The sequence below is a fragment of the Diplodia corticola genome (genome assembly GCF_001883845.1).
Source record: "Diplodia corticola strain CBS 112549 chromosome Unknown scaffold15, whole genome shotgun sequence".
Classification (NCBI taxonomy): Eukaryota; Fungi; Ascomycota; class Dothideomycetes; order Botryosphaeriales; family Botryosphaeriaceae; genus Diplodia; species Diplodia corticola.
In genome coordinates, this window is record NW_017971494.1 from 318,778 (window position 1) to 329,430 (window position 10,653).

A 10,653-nucleotide genomic window follows, 5' to 3' on the forward strand; every position below is an offset into this window, starting at 1 on the left:
CGGTCTGCGGGGAGCTTCCCCAGCCCGCGGCCGCCGTAACGTCAAAACCAGGCCCCGCCGCCGTGCTCGACCTCCGTGGTTACTAGCAAGCGAAACTCGACAATGCGCGGCATCCAGGTCACCAAATACGTCAAGGTTCGTCCATGTCCCATCCCCTCTGGAAGCAGCTGCTGAACACTGCCATCCACACAGGCCCCGTCCGAGCTCAGGGTCAGCGAGCTCGCGGACCCAGCCCCGAAGCCGGACCAATACGTAGTCGCCATCCACGCGACTGCCTGTAACTTCTTCGACGTGCTGCAAGTCCAGGGCAAATATCAGACCCAGCCGCCGTTCCCCTGGGTTTCCGGCTCTGAATTCGCTGGCGTCGTCATTCACGCGCCCGCCACCCTCTCCAATGGCGGCACCCCCAAGTACAAGGTCGGCGATAAGGTCTTCGGCGGCTCGCAGGGGGGCTATGCTACCAAAATCGCTGTTGACGAAGACAAGATCCTGCCAATGCCCACGGGCTGGAGCTTCTTCGACGCAGCCGGCCTCTTTGTGACCGCCCCGACCAGCTATGCCGGCCTGGTGAACCGCGCGAACATCAAGGCGGGCGACTACGTGCTGATCCACGCCGCAGCCGGTGGCGTTGGACTTGCCGCAGTCCAGATTGCAAAGGCATTTGGTGCCACTGTCATCGCTACGGCAGGCACTACGCGAAAGCTGGAGGTTGCCAAATCCTTTGGCGCCGACCACGTCATCGACTACCGGCAAGAGAACTGGCCGGATCTGGTCAAGAAACTGACGCCAAAAGGCAGAGGCGTGGACATTGTCTACGACTCGGTCGGTCTCATTGCCCAGTCAATGAAGTGCATTGCATGGGACGGGCGCCTTCTGGTCATCGGGTTTGCTGGAGGGCCGATTGAAAAGGTCGCAACCAATCGCATCCTGCTGAAGAACTGCAGCGTTGTTGGCCTCTTCTGGGGGGCGCAGGCCGCCCGCGACCCGGCTGTTGCTGCGAAGGTATGGCAGGGCATTTTCGACCTCATGGAGGCCGGCAAGTTCAGAGGAACCTGTTTCACAGATAAAGAGTTTGTTGGCCTCGAGAGTGTGCCTGACGCGTTGGGTGCTTTGGCCGGGAGAAACACGTGGGGCAAAGTCGTGGTCAAAGTTCCGCAAGGGAGCCAGAGCAAGCTATAGATCCGCTCGGTGCCGGACCAGACAAATCTGCATAGCGAATCCAATATGGTTCAGTGGAGACGACACGATGCTCGCCTGATTTTTTTCAACCCAAATGGGTTGCCATGAGCGCCAAGCCTGTTTTCTTCGAGCGTGTATCATGCTGCCTTGCTCCGTGGCTGAGCAAAATCGCTCGCTCAAGCACGTGTGAAGTATCGTAGCCGCTGCCTTCATTGCCTTGTGAGTGGGTATACCTCGGCGCTAGTGTGCGCTGAGTAACGACCGTTTGGCCCGTGCGCGTTGCGGCTGGGCGGCGGCGATCTCTCGTTGTGCAGCACTTCACCTCTCTTTGAGGACACTCTCGCCTTCCGCCCCGTCCACCTTTCTCCACCTCCTCCCACCTGCGCTCGCGCGTCCGCTACGCCCCACGCTGCGCGCTTGCACTTTTCCTCCGCCCGACGCATCAGCCGTTGCTCGCCCGTTGCCCCTGCGCGCAAGCTCCAGCGGGATACAGTCCACTCCGACGCGCTCTGGCGCGCACCTCTGCCTCACCTCTGACACCAAGACCACCTACCGTCCCCGCCAGTGGTGCCCGTCGCTAGCACCCTGCCGCCAAGATGAGTTACGCAGACGGCTACGATGACAATGAAATGGCCTACGAGGAAGACTTTGAGGACTCCATCACGGCGGAGGACTGCTGGACGGTCATTTCTGCCTTCTTCGACGAGAAAGGTCTGGTCGCCCAACAGATCGATTCCTACGACGAGTTCGTCAAGAACACTCTGCCTAATGTCGTCGAGAACATGGGCGCCATCACTCTGGATCATACGCCACCGCTCGACGAGAGTGACCCGGACCCGATCATTAAGAGGCGGTATGAAGTGAACTTTGGCGCAGTCAAGATGGCGCGTCCCTCTTTGACCGACGGTGGTGTGACGCGAGACCTTTACCCACACGAGGCGCGCCTGCGGAACCTCACCTACTCATCTGCCATGATCAGCGAAATGAGCACAAAAACATCGATTGCCCGCGAGCGGCCCATCGCCCCATCCGGTGACATTGACGAGGACGATGAAGCAACAGGTGCTACCGAGCTGGTGTGGGAGGTTGACCGCGAAACTGAGAAGGAAAATGTGTTTTTCGGAAAGCTACCGGTCATGCTGAAGTCCTTCGTCTGCGGCCTTCGCAACTTGACTGACGAGCAGCTCTACGCTCACAGCGAGTGCCCATACGACCAGGGAGGATACTTCGTTATCAATGGCAGTGAGAAGGTGCTGATCGCTCAAGAGCGAAGTGCGGCAAACATCGTCCAAGTATTCACGAAGAAAGGAAGCCCGACACCATGGATTGCTGAGATCAGGAGTGCTGTCGAGAAGGGATCACGCCTGCTTTCCTCCATGACTTTGAAGTTCTACAAGAAGGCTCAGCTGTTCAAGGAAGCACCGGGTGGTGTCTTGTACGCAACGCTCCCTTACGTCAAGTCCGATGTCCCGATCCCCATCGTCTTCCGTGCCCTTGGTATAGTCTCCGATGAGGACATCATTAGCCATATTTGCTTCGATAAGAACGACATCCAGCTGATGGAAGCGATCCGGCCGTCGATTGAAGAGGCTGTTTTGATTCAGGACAGAGTGAGCGCCTTGGATTTCATCGGAAGGAGAGGGAGCAACCCCAGCACCGGTGGCACCAAGCGTGAGCGTGTGAAGCTTGCTCGCGACATCATCCAGAAGGAGTTCCTACCACATATCTCACAAGCCGAGGGCAGCGAGACCAAGAAGGCCTTCTTCCTCGGATACATGATTTACCGCCTGCTTCAATGCCAGCTTGGACGCCGCGATGAGGACGACAGAGATCATTTTGGAAAGAAGCGTCTGGACCTTGCTGGGCCACTTCTGGCCAATCTCTTCCGCTCGCTTTTCCTGAAGCTGACCAGGGACGTGTTCAGCTATCTCAAGAAGTGCGTTGAGGCTGGCCGCCCTTTCTCTCTCCAATCCGCTGTTAAACAGGGAACCATTACGAACGGCCTGAAATATTCGCTCGCGACCGGTAACTGGGGAGACCAGAAGAAGGCGGCTTCGGCAAAGGCTGGTGTCTCGCAGGTCCTAAACAGATACACCTACTCGTCTACCCTTTCGCATTTGCGTCGCACGAACACGCCTATTGGCCGTGATGGCAAGCTTGCAAAGCCGCGTCAGCTGCACAACACTCACTGGGGTCTTGTCTGCCCGGCAGAAACGCCAGAAGGTCAGGCTTGCGGTCTGGTGAAGAACTTGTCCTTGATGTGCAACGTTACTGTCGGCAGCGACGTCACTCCTATTCAGGATTTCATGACCCAGCGAAACATGGAACTTCTGGAAGAATACGAGCCCAACGTCTCCCCGCACGCCACCAAGATTTTCATCAACGGTGTTTGGGTCGGTGTCCATCGCGATCCTACTCAGCTCGTCTCCGTGGTCAAGAAGCTGCGTCGTGATGGCACCCTCTCCCCGGAGATGAGTCTTATTCGCGATGTCCGTGACAGGGAGTTCAAGATCTTCACAGATGCGGGTCGTGTGTGCAGGCCTCTTTTCATCATCGACGACGATCCGTTCAGCCAGAACAAGGGCAATCTGGCATTGACCCGGGAGCATATCGACAAGCTTGATGCGGACCAAGAAATCGACGTTTCCGGTTTGTCCGATGAGGAGAGGCAAGAGAAGAGATACGGCTGGCAAGGACTGCTGCACAGCGGTGTGGTCGAATACATGGATGCCGAAGAAGAAGAGGTGGCTATGATTGTCATGACACCTGACGATCTGAGAGCGCATCACAGAGCTCGTCAGGGCATCGTTGACGAGGATGATGAGGAGACGAAGAGCAACAGGGACCCTCACGAGCGAGTCGTCCCGCCTCCCAATCCCAGCGTCAAGCAGTACACTCATTGCGAGATTCACCCAAGCATGATCCTGGGCATCTGTGCCTCCATCATTCCATTCCCGGATCACAACCAGTCGCCTCGTAACACCTACCAGTCTGCTATGGGTAAGCAGGCCATGGGAGTGTGTCTCACGAATTACGAGTTGCGTATGGATACGATGGTCAACGTCCTGTACTATCCCCAGAAGCCTCTTGCGACGACTCGCTCCATGGAATACTTGAGGTTCCGCGAGCTGCCAGCCGGCCAAAACGCCATCGTCGCCATTGCCTGTTACTCTGGCTACAACCAGGAAGATTCCGTCATCATGAACCAGAGCAGTATCGATCGTGGTCTTTTCCGCAGTCTCTTCTACCGTTCGTACACCGACCAAGAGAAGAAGGTTGGTATGGCTGTGGTCGAGCAGTTCGAGAAGCCCATGCGGAGCGACACCATGCGCCTCAAGCACGGGACGTACGACAAGATTGACGACGATGGTGTTGTTGCCCCCGGTGTCCGCGTTTCCGGTGAAGATATCATCATTGGAAAGACGGCCCCTATCGCCCCCGACGCAGAGGAACTAGGCCAGAGGACCAAGATGCACATCAAGCGTGATGTGTCTACACCACTGCGCAGCACCGAGAACGGCATCGTTGATTCAGTGCTTCTTACGACAAATAGCGACGGCTTGAAATTTGTCAAGGTCCGGACAAGAACAACCAAAATTCCTCAGATCGGAGACAAGTTCGCCTCTCGTCACGGTCAGAAGGGTACTATTGGTATTACTTACCGCCACGAAGACATGCCATTCACGCGCGAGGGTCTCACTCCCGATCTCATCATCAACCCTCACGCCATTCCCTCCCGTATGACTATTGCTCATTTGATCGAGTGTTTGCTCTCCAAGGTCGGTGCTCTTCGTGGTCAGGAAGGTGATGCCACGCCTTTCACCGACGTCACCGTCACGCAAGTGTCGGCGCTTTTGCGCGAGCATGGTTACCAGAGCCGTGGCTTTGAGATCATGTACAACGGTCACACTGGCAGGAAGCTCACCGCACAAGTCTTCTTGGGTCCGACATACTACCAACGTCTCCGCCACATGGTCGACGACAAGATCCACGCGCGCGCTCGTGGCCCGGTCCAAATCCTTACTCGCCAACCCGTCGAAGGTCGTGCGCGTGACGGTGGTCTGCGTTTCGGAGAGATGGAACGTGATTGCATGATTTCACACGGAGCCAGTGCTTTCTTGAAGGAGCGTTTGTTTGAAGTCTCGGACGCTTATCGTGTCCACATTTGCGAGATTTGCGGCCTGATGACCCCTATTGCGTAAGTCACCCATGTTTCCCTCTTCGGCCACTGCTGACTTTGCTACTTTTAGAAACCTCAAACGCAACCAGTTCGAGTGCCGTCCGTGCAAGAACAAGACCAAGATCGCGCAAATCTACATTCCGTACGCCGCGAAGCTACTCTTCCAGGAGTTGGCAAGTATGAACATTGCGTCGAGAATGTACACCAAGCGCAGTGGATACAGTGTCAGGCAGTAGGCCAGCCGAGATGGTTGCAAGGCGACAAGATGACGTGATATCGCTATCTTTTCATCACAGCGTTTCCTCCTGGGTCGCTTGGGGCACACACCCTCCGTGCTGTTTCGGCATCGCTTGGCTTTTAGTCCTACGACAGGTCACAGACGTGGGAGTTTCAGGCTAAGCATTGAGTCGGGGTGCGGGACGTGGTCGGAGGTTTTGTTCCCCCATTCGACCATTCTCGCTTTGGCTTCTCCACAGAAACAAAAGCAAAGCAGAATCCTCTCATCTCTACCTTTGGAAGGCTCTGTCTTCATCGACACTCATCACAAAACAACGGGTTGAGCATTTGCAGGGCGTTGGAAAGGGGAGGTGTATTTTTTTCTTTTTGAAACGTAAGTGAGCGGAGAGCATCAGGAGGGAAGGGGATGCGAGAGCAAAAGTGCTATTGCGTGCAAGCAATTGCTTCGGAACAGCAATGAGGCCGGATAAAACTGGTCCTGGGGGGCGTCGATGCAGCAGAAGGTCTGACTAATGACCGTTTTTAAATGGAAGATTTACGTATTTCTGGACGTTCATACCTCATAAGCTTGACAGTTGGAAATGGAAATGGATAAAAAAAAAATTGAATGTGTAGTTTAGTCTGAGCTGTTTCGTTGTGTCGACTATGGCTGAATCAGCTTGTTAGCCCATCATTGCATTGTGAGAAGAAATCTGCCACAAGAATCGCTGCTTCAGATGCCGCCCACGCACGCAAGGACCAGTCGTCCTTTGCCACATCTCCATCACTCTTTTCTCCACTTTTTGCTTTATATTTTCTCTCCTTTGTTTGATCTTGAGCTTCTGTGGCCGCTCTCCGTCTTCCCCTCTCCCTCTCTTGTTCTTTGTTCTACTCCGAAAGCCTCCAAGGCGCAAGACAGTTTGAAAGGGCATTTCCACTTCCCCCCCCACCCCCCCCCCCCCCAAAATCTCGACCTCACCGCCGCGCCACCTTCCCACTCGCAATATGCCGTGACGGTCCTACACTCTCCACCTTCAAAGCCGATAGGCCAAGTATAAAATATGTCTTTTCCTCTCTTTCTCAAGAATCGCCGCCTGCGAGACAAGAAGAGCAGAACGCGACGACTGGTAATCGGGTCAGCAAACCGAGCCGTCTCACACATTTCATATGTATGCACCTACCTAGTCGTTTCCCGCCCCCTGCCCCCCGCCCCTGCTCTGAGGCTCTTTTTCTTCTTTCGCGCTAGCTAAGCCCCTAGCCTCCTCCTCCCCGGCCAGCGGCGGCTGAGTCGGAGGGGGGAGAAAGAAGGCTGCACGGAGCCTGCCGTCCGTCGTCCGTCGTCCGTCGCTAGCTATGGAACTAGCCTAGTCCTGCAGGGGCGGAGCCGAACCAGTTCAGTTTCGCGCCATCGGGATTCAAATGGGGGGTGGCGACGGTGAAGGCGGTGTGTGTGGCTTTTCTTCTTTGGCAAAGATATGCATAGATTGGGCACGGTTGGTGTGGTGGACGAGATGGAGGGAGGGTAGGAGGGTGGAGGTGTGCATGTTGTTTGGGGGGGGGCGGCGTGGAACAGCGGGGTTCACTCAGGAAAATGGGTATCGAGATGGTTAGAGTATCAGTTTATGAATAATTAGCGAACATATGCGAGAAGCCGCGATTGAATCATTTTCACTGTGTGGCGAGAGTCAGGGCTCAGACACGGGCTGTATGTGGATTGGGATCATGATTAATATAAAGAGAGGCCCTGGCGTTTGAGAGCTGAAAGCAAGGTGGAAAGAAGTAGGTAAAATACGGATCACCGCCAGAAACGACCGTCATATTAAATATCAGGTAATAGAAGATAAGCATGCTAGTGAGAGAAGGTGGGAGAAGAAAAAGATCACGTTGAACTCCACTCCAAGTCCGTTAGATACGGCCGTACCTTTCCCTTTCCATCTTTTTTGGTACCCCCCAATGATGATGATGAGAAAACGATGTTGCTGTCCGTAGACAGTATAGGAAAAGAAAGCGAAAACCTTTTACGCGCCTGATTCCATGCCTGTGTGCTTCTTGGCCTATGCCGTTTTTAAACCCCTCTTCGTACACCCCCCTGTCCAGCTATATTCCAGTACGCGCCGCCATGTTTGTCTCGCCACGCGCCCGGTTTCTCTTTTTTTCGAAGTGAGAATTGAGAAAGAGACACAGAAACTATACTGATGGGAACTACGAGCAGAAGAGAATGGTGCTGATCGGGGGACTGCTGCCCCGTTCTTCTTTTATATCCCTCCAAGCAGCCGCATAGCATGCAACTAAAAATGGAGCAAGATGCTTGAACACGCTAGCTTGTGAAAGTGATACTAGCGTCGCGTGAAAGACAAGGCAAATGAAAAGTGCTAAATATTCCAGAGGTTAATGGCCGCGACGAAGTCAAGTAGCGACCTCAACACCAACCAAGAAGATAAGACAAAAAGATAGATAGTAACAATGAGGAAGAAGTTGAAAGGGCATGCAGCTGGTTGTGCATTGAGTTGAACAAAGTCAGCGCAGAATCATCTGTACGATGCTGTAGCTGAACGGCGATGATGATCCAGCAGGCACCATGTTGAGACAACACCCCAAACTGTTGCACCGAGAGATTGCGCCTCAATAGCGTGGCTCGTTGAGGCTTGAGACCGAAGCCCTGTGAGTTGGTCTGGCGTGACTATCGTCAAAGGACTCTCTCCGCAGCTGTTCCAGTCCTGCAGAGGTGTGCGACGGCGGGAGAGGCGTGTACCGCTGTCCGCTTACCAGTCTATGTCCCTGAGACGACTGGTCATCGGATGAGGTAAGTTTGCCGGGAGACGCATCAGTGGCGTAATACGAGAAGTTTGTCGTAGAGTCATTCCTTGGAAGACCATCCTCCCTGGTCGAAGACGTAGGCTGGACTACATTGACTCCAGAATTTGCGTACTTTTCATTCAGGGACAGGGATGAGGGAGTGGCCCCGGATAGCGTACTCGGAGTGTATACGGTCGAGGAGCTTGGGTTGGACGAGCTGTCCGGACTGCTGTTCGAAATGGGCATATATCCATTGAAAACGGAGTCCTGGAGGGATGAGGTAGCTGGCGTTTTGTTCACCGGCGTGCTCATTACTTGGCCGTGTGAAGGGCCGCTTGGAGTGGGCCGACGGTTCTCCTGCACCGCAGAATCCGCATTCCATGCAATGGATGATGACTTGGAGTAGGACAGAGCGTTGGAAGCAGAAGCGATGGATGGTTGCTGAGATCTCAGGTGCAGCGCAGAAGACGGCGTCATCTGCATGCGTGTTGCTGTAGGTACTGGCAGATGACGATCTTCAATGGAGGACGGCAGTGGGAGGTGAGGAGGGGGAGGGGGAGAGGCCAAGGATGACTGCAGCGAATTCATGCTGAAGGCCGACATGTTGTCTGCAGCAAAGGTCGGCTGACGCGTGACTGGCGTGGTACTCAGGTACGGCAGCTGCAGGTTGCTGTAGGAAGCCGTGGACGGCTCATCAAGATAGATGGGGCTTGGCGCTGGCTGCTTCTGGCCCATGGCACTCCAGCTTCGCATAGGCTCTTGCCCACCGCCAATGAATCCTGTAGTAAGCATGTCGTTCCCTGGCACCTGCAGAGGCTGATACGCATAGGCATCAGCTGGAGAGTCGTCGCTGTAGCCCACTGCGCCGTAGTGGGCATACGACTTTGCGGGGAGCACGCTCTTCGGATGTGAGGCGTAGGAGTAGTCGCTGGACTGGCCGTGGTACATGTTGTTCATCGAGAGAGCAGGGTTTGACAAGGCGTTTGGGTAGGTGTAGACGTTGGGCCTTGGGACGTAAGACCCGACCTGTGCATGTTAGATGGAGCAATCTCGGCATCAGAAGGGCGTGGGCGCACTCTGTTGAACTGGCAGGCGGAGATTTCTGCGCCGGCGGCGCGACAGTTCTGGCAACCGGTGTTGTTTCCCGGGTCTCCACTACAGCGGATTTTTCTCTTGCGGCAGCGAGCACACTATGGATCCCGTCAGTCTCGGTGCTACAATGCGCTGCTCGCTGGAAAGGCCCCGCACGGAGTCGCAAGGGCCAGAGGAAGCTCCGAGAGTAACTCACAGCGACGGCGATGCGACGTCTCGGGGGCTGGTTGGAGGACTCAGGCTCGGGGTCGGAAGGACCAACATTGCGCGTCTGGCGGGTTGGACAGTTGCGAAGGTCCGAACGCATGGCGTGGGAGACGGCCATGGACATTGATCGGTCGGCCCAAGGGTAGTGGTGTGCCAAAGAGTCGAGAGGAGAACATTGGCGGAAGCGCTCGAAGTCATTCATGGTCTGAAGATTTATCAGGACCATGGCCGCGCTCAGGGCGTGCGTGCTGCAGTAGGGAAGGGATGACGAACGGAAGTTGCCTTGGCAGATGGCGCCGAATGGAAACTCCGGTCTGCGTTTGCACTCCGATGGCTCTTGACGATGACGCTTCAGTCTGGGATGATCCCGAGCCCGATTGTGGCTGAGCGAGGATCTGGTCACGGTAGTCAAATCCCACACAGGGTCGAGAGCTAGATCATGGGGTTCTGGGGGTGCAAGGGTATTATAGAAGATGAACGATCTATGGTGGCTGATTTCATTTGCGATTGCTGGATGCAGATAATCAAGGATGCGGGCTTGCTTGGTTATTCTGGGCCGACAAAGGGCCTGTGAGTCGTGCACGTCAGGCTGAGTGCCGGGCACTGCCCATGCCAGATGCATGCTAGCCTGCGAAATGTCAAGCTTAGTGCCCCTCTCGCACAAGGCAACGCTTGCGCGACGGCGGATAGATACGCCCGTTCGATTGCATGATCCACAGCCAGCGCCGAGGGAGCACTGGCTGATCCCGGCCAAGCCACAACGGTCTTTTCAGTACTTCCCGCAATCGCGTGGAACGTAGCGCTGCTGTTGTGTTGATTTCTACCTGGTCAGGGGCCTCGAATGACAGCGTCGATGTGCGCATCAAAGGAGCTGAACAGATCCTGGAAATCGCCTCAAATCTCGGCAAGCCCTCTTGTGCGCGCCGCCAGCCCACATGCCTGATGCCAGAGCTCAGGAGGTCGGGGGGGGGGGGGGGGGGGGG

At 55.4% G+C, this 10,653-nt stretch overlaps 3 protein-coding genes across 3 annotated transcripts; 2 read left to right on the forward strand and 1 right to left on the reverse strand.

Annotated features, from left to right (window-relative positions):
* Positions 1-102: 102 nt before the first annotated feature.
* On the forward strand, positions 103-1,179 carry BKCO1_1500097 (zinc-binding dehydrogenase; the record flags this gene model as incomplete). The annotated part of the gene is made up of 2 exons (XM_020271360.1): positions 103-135; positions 193-1,179. 2 exons carry the CDS (start codon positions 103-105, stop codon positions 1,177-1,179), a joined length of 1,020 nt encoding a protein of 339 aa, XP_020132043.1.
* A 596-nt stretch (positions 1,180-1,775) lies between these two features.
* On the forward strand, positions 1,776-5,595 carry BKCO1_1500098 (rna polymerase ii second largest subunit; the record flags this gene model as incomplete). Its single annotated transcript, XM_020271361.1, has 2 exons — positions 1,776-5,377; positions 5,430-5,595. The coding sequence occupies 2 exons, from the start codon at positions 1,776-1,778 to the stop codon at positions 5,593-5,595; spliced, it is 3,768 nt and encodes a 1,255-aa protein (XP_020132046.1).
* Positions 5,596-8,197: 2,602 nt separating this feature from the next.
* On the reverse strand, positions 8,198-9,896 carry BKCO1_1500099 (glycoside hydrolase family 10; the record flags this gene model as incomplete). Its single annotated transcript, XM_020271362.1, has 3 exons — positions 8,198-9,397; positions 9,448-9,561; positions 9,660-9,896. The coding sequence occupies 3 exons, from the start codon at positions 9,894-9,896 to the stop codon at positions 8,198-8,200; spliced, it is 1,551 nt and encodes a 516-aa protein (XP_020132047.1).
* Positions 9,897-10,653: the final 757 nt, after the last annotated feature.